General features: G+C 51.4%; 2 protein-coding genes across 6 annotated transcripts in view; both read right to left on the reverse strand.

The window, feature by feature from the left end:
- LOC119856330 (butyrophilin subfamily 1 member A1-like) overlaps positions 1-5887 on the reverse strand; it is a 56011-nt gene extending 50124 nt beyond the window's left edge. For 2 of the 5 annotated variants that reach the window (XM_043515387.1, XM_043515384.1), the window contains exon 1: positions 2220-2256. In XM_043515387.1, the coding sequence (XP_043371322.1) occupies positions 2220-2222 (3 nt within the window). In that variant the 5' untranslated portion in view covers positions 2223-2256. Of the gene's footprint in view, positions 1-1579; positions 1694-2219; positions 2257-3305; positions 3361-5454 lie in introns of those variants that run through there. The other 3 variants (XM_038403704.2, XM_043515385.1, XM_043515386.1) reach the window with 3 other exon arrangements.
- The window catches only part of LOC119856331 (class I histocompatibility antigen, F10 alpha chain-like), a 152354-nt gene that overhangs the window by 89849 nt on the left and 48235 nt on the right, over positions 1-14270 (reverse strand).

Genomic DNA, 14270 nt, shown 5'->3' on the forward strand with positions numbered 1-14270 from the left:
GTAGACAAGCCCTCAGCGAAGGGGGGGTGGTAAAAACAAAAGAGGGAGGTAAAATTTCCATCTCTGCTGTTTGAACTTACAGGGACAGAGACACTAAACTGAAGCCAGAGATCCCCAAGGACCTGCCGCCTGAGTCATCCTGAAAGACACTTGAACTTGACAGTTCACTACAACTTTGTCACTCTCAGGATTTAGATGGTAACTCGTTTCTATAGGTTTGCTTACTTTAACCTGTAAATAACTTCCTCCTTTCCCCTAGTTAATAAACCTTTAGATGGCTTGTTACAGGATTGGCTACAGTAGTCTTCAGTGTAACATCTAGGGTACCAATTGATCTGTGGGAAGTGACTGATTTCTTGGAACTGGAAGCAACCTGATGTGATGTGATTTTGGTGTAAGTGGCCACCGATCAGTCTGGCTCATGGGGATTGCGAGATGAGGCCAAAAAGTTTAGCCTCCCCTGTTCTAGCCTGAGGGCCACATCGGGGTTCTGAAATTGTATGGAGGGCCAGGTAGGGGCCCACCCCCTATCTGCCCCCCCACTCCAACTGCCCCCCAGACTCCACACCTCCTATCCAACCCACCCATCCCCTGACTGCACCTTGGAACCCTCCCCACCCAACCCTCTGCTCCCCACCCCCTGAAGCATTGGGGCTGGCGGCAGGGTGAGCTGAAGCTGCAGGGAAGGGGACAGAAGGGGAAGGGCCAGGGGCTAGCCTCCCCAGGCTGGAGCTCAGGCGCCGGACAGAAGGATCTGGTGGGCCGGATGTGGCCTGCAGGCCATAGTTTGGAGACCCCTGGGCTGAGAGTTTAAGGGGACTATCTGGGTCTTCACAGGAAGACTGTTATACGGATCAGGAGGTCACGTTTGTTACTGGCTTGTTGAGATCTAGTTACGGAACACCCTGCCAGCGTGGGGTGTCTGCCCGGTTTTTGACAGTCTGCCCTGAGGCTGGCACTCGTGATCATGAGTCACTCCTGAGAGCAGGACAGGCAGGATCCCTGGGCCTGAGTCCCGCTCCTGGGAGGACACCCTGCTCTGCTGTCTGTACAGGCCCTTGCAGGCCGAGAGTACCTGGGAATGTGTCCTGGGAAGTGGGGCGTACAAAGCAGCTGCACAGAGAGGGAAGGTGAGCATGACAACGGAAGCGGGGAAGAAAATTCAATCTGACCCCAGCTGGGTGCTAGGCACTGCAGGGGCTCTGGTGCCCAGAAACAGTCTGTAGCCAATCTCAGGGCTGCTGGTGTCTCTGAAGAGTCTCCATGATAAAGTAACCTGCTGCTGGAGGTGAGGAGACACCCCCTGCACCCCAGCCCAGGGCTGAGTCTGCCTGCTCAGGGCAAAGGCATGGGATGTGCTATAGATGGCCTGAGCTTATTAATAGCGCTCAGGGGAGGGGGCAGTTGCAGGGGTCTCACCTTCCAGACAGCCCCAAGCAGAGGGGAAGAAGAGGGTCATTTCATGCAGAGACAAACTCCATCCCTGGGCTCTATCCCTCTCCCTCAGAGCTCCCCCATGGGAGATACCCACCCATGTCCCCCCACAGCCGAGGCCCCTGAGCAGTGAGACCCAACTCACATGAAGACAAACTTCTCCCTCACAGTGAGAAATGGAGCCCTCAAGGTGGGGAGCAACTTGAACAGCCCCCAGGGAAACTCCTCCTGAGAGATGCTGGCCCCCTCCAAACTGGCCAACATGGCTGCTAGACACAGAGACAAACTCCCTTAAATAAACTGATGGGCCCATGGCTATCGATAGAAACTCCCAGAACTGCTGGTTGGGGAGTGCTTCTATTGGAGAGCAAATCAGCTTCTTCCGTGGGCTTTGGGAGCCCCACACCCAGCCAGCTTTCCCTAGGGGGCTGAAGGGACTGGGGCCAGGGACTGGAATGGAGGTGTGAGCAGGAAAGAGAATCCAAGGAGGGAGTTTGGGACTCGGTAAAAGTTTGACTCAGTCATTGTTGAGCCCAATGCCCCATGTGTGGCACTGGGGGCTCTATGCTACAGAAAGCAGGGTGAAGGACACGCTCCCATTGTAGTCAGTGCGAACATCAGTGCCCCAGCATGGTGCCAGTGGGTGATCCAGAAAGGGGGCTCTCCCCCACAGTTAGGGCTGGCCCCCCAATGCCTGAGAGCAGCCCCTGGCCCATGTCCCCACCCTTTGGGGCATGCTGTCCAGGACTCCCCAGAGCAACCCAGGATTACTGGGCAGCTCTTACCATGGCTCAACTCCGGCTTCTGGTCTGGCTGGGGCGGGGCCTCAGGAAATAGGAGGAGCAGGGGGTGGGGCCTCATGGCAAGGGGGTGGCAACTAAGGCCAAACTCAGCTGCCCACCAGGAAGAAACTGGCACCACCCTGGAGCCTCGGGCTGGCGTGGAGCAGTGCTGGAGGGACTCGGGGACGAACGCTGTTCTGGAGTCATGCAGCCCAGGACCGGGACTTAAATGCATATTTTGGGACTGTCCTGCCCAGTTTGGGATGGGAGGTCACCCTAGGCCTTGGCCCAGTCCTGACTTGTTAGCCCTATAGGGTTCAGTCAGATCCAGGATCCTCCGTCAGTCCCTGTTCTGAACGGCTGTACCACACTAGACATCCGGAGCAATCATAGGGTTGCCAACAGTGCCTTAGTACAAGGGATGTCCCTTATTTTTCCACCTCTGTGCAACAAAATTGGGAGCTGCTGAGTGTTGCAAAAAGCAGCAAGAAATCGCCCTGGCAAATGTTGGTGAGTGCTACTTATTTATAGTAATATCATCATCATCATCTTGAGAGGAGGTGATAAAAATACACCTTAACCATGTTGGCAACCCTATTTACTGGAAGCCAGTTGTGAAAGAGCTGCCACAATCATCCTGGCACAGCATGCACCTCTGAGGGGAGGGAGCGATTGTGTGCACGCATGTGTGCGCACACACAGACAAAGCTAACAGATCCTGGTCATCAGCAGGTGGGATTGGACCTGGGCTCTCTGAAACAGACTTTGTCTACACTGCCACTTTACAGCACTGAAACGGTCTCACTCCGGGGGTGAGAAAACACCCTCCGAGTGATGCACGTTTCAGCGCTGTAAATGGGCAGTGTAGATTGTGCACCAGCCCTGGAGTAGCGCTCCCAGAGCTGGGAGCTACTCCCCTTGTCGGGGTGGTTTCTTTACAGCACTGTGAGAGCTTTCCCCAGCACTGGTGCCATGACTACACCCAGGGCTGTCCCTAGCTATTCTGGGGCCCTAGGCAGCCCCCTGCGGGGAGCGGGGGGCACGCCGGCTTCAGGGCAGTTGGTTCCCTCCTGTCCCCCCAGCACTTACCAGCAGCACGGCTGAGGCTAGCTCACTTCACTTCCAGCCGCCAGTAAGTGCAGGCCCCAGCCCTGCTGCAGTCCTCAGGGAGTGGGGGCGGGGCTTAGGCGGGGCAGGGGCTTTGGGAAAGGGGTGAGGTGGAGTGGAGTGGAGGCAGGGTTGGGGCAGAATAGGGATGAGAAGAGGCAGGGCTGCGATGGAGGCCTTGGGGTAGAGGTGGAGTGGGGGTGGGGTTGGAGTGGAGCTGGGGTGGAGCAAGGGCAGGAAGCAGGCTTTGGGGAAGGGGTGGAGTGGGGGCGGGGCAGGGGCTGGAGCAGCACACAGCTGCTTAGGGCACCAGGAAATGTGGTGCCCCAAATTCCCTGATGCCCTATGCAGCTGTGTGCTTTGCATACAGGGAAGGACGGCCCTGACTATAAAGCCCTGCTGGGCTGTGATGTTGGTCATGTAGACAAAACCTTAGTTTACAAGCTGCTACTCCACAGTGCGAGCTAAAAGCCACATGGCTCACAGCCACGGCTGTAGCAGACTCAGTCTAACCTGGTGAGATGCCCCTCGAGGCAAACGGAGCCCCACACCAAGCAGGCATGGGTTACATGCAGACCTGGGGAGGGCTGGATCCTCTGCGGAGAGACACTGGAGAAGGGTCAGTTATTGTTACTGGCGAGCACAGACTGTCTGGGCTCAGGGCTCATCCCCTACCAGTGGTTTAACCTGCGCAATGGCGGGAGGCTTAGGGTCATGCAGGATCAGACAAAATTTTGGGGCTCCTGATTCAGTAGTGGAAGAGTAGAGATGGCTTTGGGGGAGGGGGGTGTCTCTACTTAGGGCTGGTGCATTGCTGGTTGTTGTGTCTGGGTCAGCACCATGGTATGACACACTCAGAGTGGGGCTCGGGGGCAGGGCATGTCTGTGGGATCCCTGGGGCTGAGCCAACGGGCCAGATCCTAACCAGTCCCATGATCTCCTCCCCCCCAACCCCAGCTCCCTCCACAACGGGGAGCAAGCAGTCCACATGGTGCTCATGCAGATGCTCCCAGCCAGAGACTCCCCAGCACCTTTACCCCCCTCCCCATCCACCCCCACCTTGCCCCTCCCCCCGCCATTGTCTGCTCTACCCAGTGAGCCCTACCCCCTCTGCCCAGCAGCAGCCCACTGACACCAATAGGATGGTTTGCTGGGAAGGATTTACAGGAGCAGGTCCTTGTCAGCTCATTCTCTTATGCCATATTTCATATGGGGCAAGGGAAGAGCTGTGGGGAGTAGGGGGGACAACTCTCCATTGGTGTGGGCCTGAGCAGGGAGTGGGGAAGGAAGCAGCTGAAACAGGAGCCGCTGGGAACAGCCTGGCAGCCCCACAGGGAAAAGGTCAAGGTCTCGATGGAGCATCAGCGCTAAGTCAGTCTCAGGCCCGGGGCAGCACCAGCAGGCTCTGGCCCAGGAGGATCAGGCAGGAGCCAGGTACCTGCCTTGCAGCTGAGAGATCAGCAGCGGGAACAGCTTAAACACTGAACCAGACAAGGAAACCAGAGAACTAATGTTACGTGCCATGGGGGAGAGGGAGGAAACACGCAGGACTCTGGGGTAAGTCAGGAGTAACCCACTGAGTCTCTGGGGCAGACTCCCCTGTCACTCACCTATTGTAAATCAGGATGGTGTAAAAGCCAGAACAGGTAGAGGTGTACCTCTACAGAGATGTACCTTCCTCAGAGGCACACTGAATGGCATTTGAATAAATAAAACTGTTGAAACAAACAGTGTGATAAAGAGACTTAAGAAAAATATTTTAGGAATGAGAACCACCTAATAGCACACTTATTAACCCATTCCAGCCCAGAGCCATTTCTTTATCTAAAAAGGACCTGGACCAGCCAGTTCCAAAGTAGCCCAGGGAAAGAGTGTCATCCACCTAGCACATCACCTTGAGGACAATATTTCAGATACTAGAACAATTAGTAGCACACTGCATTAACCCATTCCAGCCCAGAACCACCTTTTCACACCAAAAAGGATCCAGAACACTTGGTTTCAAAGTGCCTCAGGGAACGGAATGAATACTTATGTTACATCACCTCGAGGACAATATTTCAGCAATGAGAACTGATTAATAGCACACGGTTATTCACTCATTCCAGATGCCATGGTGTGCTCTACTCACCACAAGTCTGGCACCCAGTCTTGGTCACTCTGGGGATTAGTTCTCAAGGTGAACCCCCAGCTTCCACAGTTTGCATGCAGTCAGACCATCCCTGCATGTGTTCTCTTCTCCCAGGAACCACAGCATCCACTTTGTGACTCAGCCCTCCAGGGAGGTCAGGCAGCCTTCTCCATGCTTCTGGGGTAAAGTCCTTCCATTCTCTGTTCTTCCTAATGACCCAGGCACTCCTCCCCTTCACTGCCCCACTGATCTATACCACGCCCTCAGTGACTGCTAGGGGAACCTAGGCCTGCCCCCATTCCAGGTTCCCGTCCAGGGACCCTCAATTCAGCCGTTCTGGGCTTTCCCCTCACTGCTCCTTCCCTGGACGGCTTCCTGCAGTTCCTGGCTCTCTGACTTGCTCTGCCTGCCCCAGCTCTAAACCCTCCTCCCAGGAAGGAGTCGGACTGCCCTTTCCCAGCAGTTGCTCCTGGCTGTTGCCAGCTTCCTGGCTTTATAGGCCCCATCTATTTCTGCAGAGCTGAGCCTGCTCACAATCAACCCTGCTCCCTGGTTCTCCCTCCAAGTGCAGCCTATGGAGTTAATAAGCCTACCTGGCCACCTCACACTAGACCAGAAATATTTTGACACCAAAAAGTACCCAGAACACACAGTTCTGAAGTGCTTCAAGGGCCTTAATTTATATATATGTAAGCAGGGGAATGGTCCTGCTATGGTGGGGAACTTTCCTGGCTTATGCACTGCCCCAGCGAAATGAGCTAGCGAAAGTATCCAAGTCCTCGCTCCCACTCCCTTTACCCAAAGCTCTGCCTGACCTCAGGGGCTCCCCTTCCATCTCCTATGTGGCAGATTCCTCGTAACCCCGACAAGGCTGGGCCTAGGATTCCTGCGGGGCTGGACCCCCAACCTTGTCGTGGTCACTTAGGACAGGGGTTAGGATGTCCCCACTCCGGGTGCTCTCTCTGCTGTGGATACTTCCCTGATCCATTGATCAATGTCTATAGTTCAAAGCAAATACAATTTATTAAACAGCAACCAATTAAAAAAAGAAGGGAACAAATGGGAAAGGTGAAAGGAAAACCCGTCACCCCGCCCTGTGGCCCGGGGACGTCACAGCCAGCGTCTCTGGAGCGTCAGGGCAGTTCACAGTCTGTTCCTCACACATCCCAGGCCCTGGCTGCCCTGCAGGGATGCTGCGGGTCGGACACTTGCTCGGGCGGTGGCCAAATGCCTTCAGGTGGCAGGACCCTTATTCCCAGCATCAGCCCCCAATCGGGGTTACGATCCCCTCCAAGTCTGGCCTGCGAGGCCTCTTGGCTAGTGGCATCTCCCTGCACTGGGCCATCTGCCCAGGGTCCTCCCCTCGCTGGCCCTAGTTACTCAGTGCATCCAACTCTGGACAGCTCCTGCACCAGTTCCACTCTCTGCTGCTCTGCCTCCGGCTCCCTGGGCTGCTTCTCTGGTTCTCTCTGGCTGGCCCAGCTCTGCTCCCCGGCTCTCTCCTCTGCTCAGCCCCACTCTGTCTGACCCAGGCAGTTCCAGCTCACAGGGAGGATGGGACCCCCAGACTCCCTCATTAGCCTGCCCGCCCTGTCAATCAGGCTGACCTGGAGCATTGGCCTCTCCCCGTTGCCCCGGGGGCTGTCAGTCTCAGGGTCCTGGTTTCCCATCGACCCTCCCCCTTCCTTTTTGTAATGGGAGCTAGCAACCAAAAAACCTCCACTGAGTTTTAGTGAGGGGCCAACAGTCCCCTTACACATGGAGCACATTACTGCCCCAGACTCCCGGTTGCAGGTTTGGCAGGGAAAATTTTGCTTTATTTTGCCCCATGCAGGTTCCTGGACCACAGAGGAGGCTATATGTGCTATTTGGCTTCCTGGGTTCATCAGTCACCTCCCTGTACTCCAGAGAGATTATTGATGAAGCCCGGAAGCTGAACAGCGCTTACCGTCTCCTCAGCTGTCCCGGAACCCACATGGGACATATCAAAGCTTTTTTGGGAAGTGATGCTTTTCCCTGGTGCAGCTTGCGGACTGGGGAGGGGAAGTGCCGTGCAGCTGCAGCTGTCCTGGGCTTCTTTGGGCAGGTGCAGGGGGGCTTGTGGTTCCAGCCGCGGGGGGTGTGGGGGGGGAGGAAGCAGGGGGAGCGGGGGGAAGGGGTGCAGCCAGGGGCTAGCTTCCCCAAAGGGGGGCTCCACCCACCTCCCATGCTCATTACCTTCAGGACAATATTTGATTAATGAGCTCTGATGAGTAGCACACTATCATTAACCTGTCCTATCTCAGAATCACTTTAACACTAATAGGGACCCATAGCTAGGGTTGCCAGTTGTGGCCGGATGTATGTGGCCTGGAGGTTTCATCACACAACATTAATCTTTAATTAAAGATTAATCTTTATATCCTGGAGACTCCAGTCCAATCCTGGAGGATTGGCATCCCTGCCTGTAACACACAGTTCCAAAGTGGTTCAGGAGATCAAATTTATATATCTAGTACATTACTTTGAGGACAATATTTTACTAATGAGAACAGATTAGTAGCATAATGTCTTTAACCCATTCCAGCCCAAACCCTATCTGTCCCCCCCAATCAGGTACTCCCCCCCCCGGGGATTAAATTTATAAACATAAACACATTACTTTGAGGAGAATGTTTTAGGAATCAAAACCAATTATTAACACACTGTTATTAACTTGTTCTGGCCCCAAACCATTTTAACACCAACACCAATAAGGACTCGGAACAATGGGTTCCAAAGTGGCTCAGGGGACCAAAATTATACACATAATACAACTAACTGAGAATGACATAAGACTGCTGAACATAATGATTGATACAACCTTTCATTGTCCATTCCAGTCAATAATTTTGTGTATTATTGATTCAATATATCTGGAACTTCATATTCCCAAATTAAAGGAATAATAATAATAAATGTGTAGGTTTATATAACACAGAGTCATTTTGCCACTTGTCAAAACCTGGTTGAAATCAACTTCTAACACCATATCACCTTCTGTGCAATACAATATTATGTGTAGTACTGTTAGCCTATCATTTTTGTTATTTTTAGTGGTGGTGGTAGTCGGAGTAGTAGGTTATACAAATTTCCATGGAAATGGGACTAAAAAGGCTTTATACTATTTCTTTGTGTAGATATGAAACATTTTACTGGCGGAATAATTTAAAATATATTTTTGTTGTTTTGTTTTGGTAGGGAACTCTATTTCTATGCAAATATCTGAATTGTGTTTTTTTACGTAAACATTAATTTTCTAACATTGTTTTCCTTTTTTCTTAACAATGGAGTACAGTAAGGCCCTCTTTGTATTTTGTATGAAAGCAAGTGATAAACTAGCTTTATTTTCACAAATAGATAAAAAGTTTTGGAATTGCTGATTGCCCATTATGAAGTAATTTTAAACAATGTATCGTTAACACACAAGTACAGAGCAAAAAACCCCACATTCACGACATTTCTATTGATACATTTGCTACCTTGATAGTTTAATAAGTGATTTATTTTTCTTACCATCCAAATACCTTCTCAACAGAACTACCAGTGAGCTAGTTAGTTGTATCTTGAGTGTCCAATGTCAAAAGCTGCCAGTGGAGAGCTGGGGTTTGGGATTGGGTTGCATGTCTGAGAACAGTGTGTTTTCAAGTTGAAATGGGATAAATGAATGGGCCTACATGTAGAACAAATACAAAGATCATTCATGATGAGATTTTTACAGTGTTTATGCCAACTTTTGTTAAACCATAAGTGGTCAAAAATCTGAACCAGTAACTTTGAGAATAAAAAGTATTATTGTATTAAATGGCAAAAAACTTTATTAACCCAGAGTAAATAGTGATAGCTCGTGCTCTTCTAAAATGTCAAGTTCAGCAAAACTCAAACTTCTGAAAACCAGGAAATACAGAATTATGGTAAATGCCCACACAACTTTAACTCCCCCCCGCCCCCGAGCTGGCAATAGCCACTGGGAATTATCTGCATATGATTGTAACAAATGGGGAGGAGTCACTTTACTCTCTGTTGTAGGGAAAACTTGCTGCAAGGTGATAATACACAGGATGAAAGAATCAGTGGATGCAAAGCTTGGAGAACAGGCTTTCAAATATTCACACTGAGGACCATCACAGAGGAATGTATATAATGGCTAGCTCCCCTTTTCATCAGTTTCATTGATTTTGAAAGGCACTTGACAGTCTGTGCAGACACACATTGTGGAATATTCTCCAGTCCTACAGAATCCCAGCTAAAGTCATCAACATCATCAAGGCCATGTGCAGAGATGCAAAGGGCTCTGTAGGGGGATGTCTATGCAGCAATGTAAGTCCAGGGTTAGTGGAACTCAACTAAATGAACCCTGGGTTTGAGAACGCACTGCTTGATCATCAGCACTGATTGAAGACCCTAGGCTGAGAATTTTTGAACCCAGGCCCCAATCCAGATCTCCAGCATCCACACCACAGTACACAGGCCTGAGTCCAAACAACTATATAGCATATTTCCTAGTGTCCTCCTGAAATGTGACCACTCTATAGTCCTTTGTTTGTGGTGAAATGTGGCAGAAAAGGAACTGGGGATTACAGTGGATGATAAACTGGATATGAGTCAGCAGTGTGCCCTTGTTGCCACGAAGGCTAATGGCATATTGGGCTGTGTTAGTAGGAGCATTACCAGCAGATCGAGGGAAGTGATTATTCCCCTCTATTCGGCACTGGTGAGGCCACACCTGGAGTATTGCATCCAGTTTTTGGCCCCCCCCACTGCAGAAGGGATGTGGACAAATTGAAGAGAGTCCAGCGGAGAGCAACGAAAATGATTAGGGGGCTGGGGCACATGACGTATGAGGAGAGGCTGAGGAAACTGGGCTTATTTAGTCTGCAGAGAGGAGAGTGAGGGGGGATTTGATAACAGCCTTCAATTACCTGAAAGGGGGTTCCAAAGAGGATGGAGCTCAGCTGTTCTCAGTGGTAGCAGATGACAGAAGAAGGAGCAATGGTCTCAAGTTGCAGTGGGGGAGGTTTAGGTTGGATATCAGGAAACACTATTTCACTAGGAGGGTGGTGAAGCACTGGAAGGGGTTACCTAGGGAGATGGTGGAATCTCCTTCCTTGGAGGTTTTTAAGGCCCGGCTTGACCAAACCCTGGCTGGGATGATTGAGTTGCAGATTGGCCCTGCTTTGAGCAGGGGGTGGGACTAGTTGCCTCCTGAGGTCCCTTCCAACCCTGACGTTCTATGAGTCTATGAATCTATGGACAGTTGGCTGTGCGCCCCCCTGCATCACAGGAAGTTTGAGCAGCCCACCAACACAGTCTGCCGAGCCGCCATTTTGGTCTGTGTGCTCCCAGCAACGGGAACCAGCAACGTGAAGAAGTCACGATTTGTCATGGATCCTCAGGTGCGGTGCTCTGGAACAGTCCCTGGAATAGGAGGACCCCTTTAGTGTGTCAGCCCCTTTAGGATCAGACTCTCTCACTGGGGTAAAAGTCTCTTGGCTTCATTGCCTCCTGGGACAGAACTTCAGAGCCTTCAGCACCCCACCCTGCTGCATGCTGTGAGCTCCCTCCAGTGCATCTGCCTGGTTTGGACAACTGGGGGAGACTTGCACAGCCAAAGGGAGCAATGCACCCCCCCTTTCCGACTCTGGAGTGACTCTCAGCATAGGCGTCGACTCCATGGGTGCTCCAGGGCTGGAGCACCCACGGGGAAAAATTAGTGGGTGCTCTGCACCCACCAGCAGCCAAGCTCCCCCTGCCCCCACTCCCGCCCCACCTCCTCCTTTCCCCTCCAGGCCCAGTGTGCCACATCCAAGCTCCTCCACCTACCTCCCAGCACTTCCCGCCCAGCTGCCGCCCAAACAGCTGTGGTGCACTCAGGGGAGGAGGCAGGGAAGAGGCAGGTCTGGGGCAGGAATTTGGGGAAGGAGATGGAATAGGGGCAGGGAGGGGGCGGAGCTGGGGTGGGGCAGGGGTTGGAGGGGGCGGGGCCTCATGGAAGGGGTGGAGTGGGAGCAGGGCCGGGGCAGAGTGGGGTCGAGCCGAAATCGACGCCTATGACTTTCAGCCAGCACTATAAGAGCAGAAGCGTTTATCAGATGCCTGGAACACAGTGTAGAAAGCCCTTAGTTAAAATAGCGAACAGAAAGTTGGCGACTTCCATAGGGATAGTCCAGAGCCCAGAGCTCTCAGCACCCCCTATTAGTACCTGTTAGTAAATAGTAATACCTTTAGTTCTTTCTTTCTGTATATTTGATTCATGTATATGTATTAACTATTTAGAATCTTTATCTTCAGCAAAGAGTATGTCTAAAGTCTAAGGCCCAGAACACTGGCCTTGACCAATGTGTAAGCATATTCAGGAATGTATTCATTATGCTGTATTTAATAACTCTAGGGTGCCTTCATGTGTGCAAAATTCTAGATATTCTTGGAAACCATTTCCTAAACATACATATAAAATGCTGACATAAGCATATACAGACTAGGGAAACTATTATGAAAAAAATATTTGTTGGTCTCTAAGGTGCCACAAGTACTCCTTTTCTTTTTGCAAATACAGACTAACACGGCTGCTACTCTGAAACCTGTTATTATGAAGCTGGATCTTACAAGGATAGAAGGGAACAGGCTAAGATGAGAGGAGAGGGGTGGGAAGACAAGGAGGCATGTGGGGAGGGGAGTGGGGGGGGAAGATGGGGTGGCAGCAGGAGGGGGCAATTGGGGCAGGGTGAGAGCTTGCCCCTTCAGGGCTTCTGTAGGCTTACATCTTGCAGGCTAACATCTTGCAGGCTTCTCTGTGTAGTTACTACAGGTCCTGAGGAAGCTCGTAGAAGAAAGGTAATATGGATGGTGAGCGTTCAGCTGTTGTGACCTGCACAAGTTGTGCCATGTTTGTCTTTCTTCCACAAGACAGAAGCGACTTTGTCTGTACAAAGTGCAAGCTGGTCTCCATATTGGAAGAGAAGGTTCAAGGTCTGGAGAAACAAGTATCGACCCTGCGTTGCATAAGAGAAACTGAAGATTTCCTGGACAGACGTCAGGATTTGCTTCTATGGACACAACATTCTGAAGATTCAGAGCAGGCTGCACTGTGGGGACAGGAGGACGGTGAAGAAATTTGGTAGCATGTGACCTCCAGAAGAAGAAAGGGGAGCGTCCATGTACCAGCAACGCAGATACAGGTAAGCAACCGTTTTCATGGTCTCTCCACAGGTACTAATGCGGAGATTGGACTAGATACATCTGAGAGAAGGGAACAGAAGGAGACTCCGCCGATTGGAAGGCATGAGATGCACTGTCCTAGGGTTGGGGGTTCCATGACCATCGCTCCCAAGAGAAGGAGGCAGGTGGTGGTGGTCGGGGACTCTCTCCTCAGGGGGACTGAGTCATCTACCTGCCGCTCCGACCGGGAAAATTGAGAAGTCTGCTGCTTGCCAGGAGCTAGGATTCACGATGTGACGGAGAGACTGCCAAGACTCATCAAGCCCTCGGATTGCTACCCCTTCCTGCTTCTCCACAGGGGCACCAATGATATTGCCAAGAATGACCTTGAGCGGATCACAGCAGATTACGTGGCTCTGGGAAGAAGGATAAAGGAGTTTGAGGCGCAAGTGGTGTTCTCGTCCATCCTCCCCGTGTAATGAAAAGGCCTGGGTAGAGACCGTCGAATCGTGGAATAGTCAACGAATAGCTACAAGGATGGTGTCAGAGAGAAGACTTTGGATTCTTTGACCATGGGATGGTGTTTCAAGAAGGAGGAGTGCTAGGCAGAGACGGGCTCCACCTAACGAAGAGATGGAAGAGCATCTTCGCAAGCAGGCTGGCTAACCTAGTGAGAAGGGCTTTAAACTAGGTTCGCTGGGGGAAGGAGACCAAAGCCCTGTGGTAAGTGAGGAAGTGGGATACCGGCAGGAAGCACGAGCAGGAGAGTACGAGAGGGGAGGGCTCCTGCTCATACTGAGAAAGATCAGCAAGTTATCTCAAGTGCCTATACACAAAGGCAAGAAGCCTGGGAAACAAGCAGGGAGAACTGGAAGTCCTGGCACAGTCAAGGAATTATGATGTGATTGGAACAACAGAGACTTGGTGGGGTAACTCACATGACTGGAGTACTGTCATGGATGGATATAAACTGTTCAGGAAGGACAGGCAGGGCAGAAAAGGTGGGGGAGTTGCATTGTATGTAAGGGAGCAGTATGACTGCTCAGAGCTCTGGTATGAAATTGCAGAAAAACCTGAGTGTCTCTGAATTAAGTTTAGACGTGTGAGCAACGAGGGTGATGTCGTGGTCGGAGTCTCCAATAGACCACCGGACCAGGGGGATGAGGAGGACGAGGCTTTCTTCCAGCAACTCATGGAAGTTACCAGATTGCAGACCCTGGTTCTCATGGGAGACTTCAATCACCCTGATATCTGCTGGGAGAGCAATACAACAGTGCACAGACAATCCAGGAAGTTTTTGGAAAGTGTAGGGGACAATATCCTGGAGCAAGTGCTGGAGGAACCAACTAAGGGCAGAGCTCTTCTTGACATGCTGCTCACAAACCGGGAAGAATTAGTAGGGGAAGCAAAAGTGGATGGGAACCTGGGAGGCAGTGACCATGAGATGGTCGAGTTCAGGATCCTGACACAAGGAAGAAAGGAGAGCAGCAGAATACAAACCCTGGACTTCAGAAAAGCAGATTTTGACTCCCTCAGGGAACTGATGGACAGGATCCCCTGGGAGAATAAAATGAGTAGGAAAGGAGTCCAGGAGAGCTGGCTGTATTTTAAAGAATCCTTATTGAGGTTACAGGGACAAA

Source organism: Dermochelys coriacea, chromosome 5 (assembly GCF_009764565.3).
Source record: "Dermochelys coriacea isolate rDerCor1 chromosome 5, rDerCor1.pri.v4, whole genome shotgun sequence".
NCBI classification, from domain to species: domain Eukaryota; kingdom Metazoa; phylum Chordata; order Testudines; family Dermochelyidae; genus Dermochelys; species Dermochelys coriacea.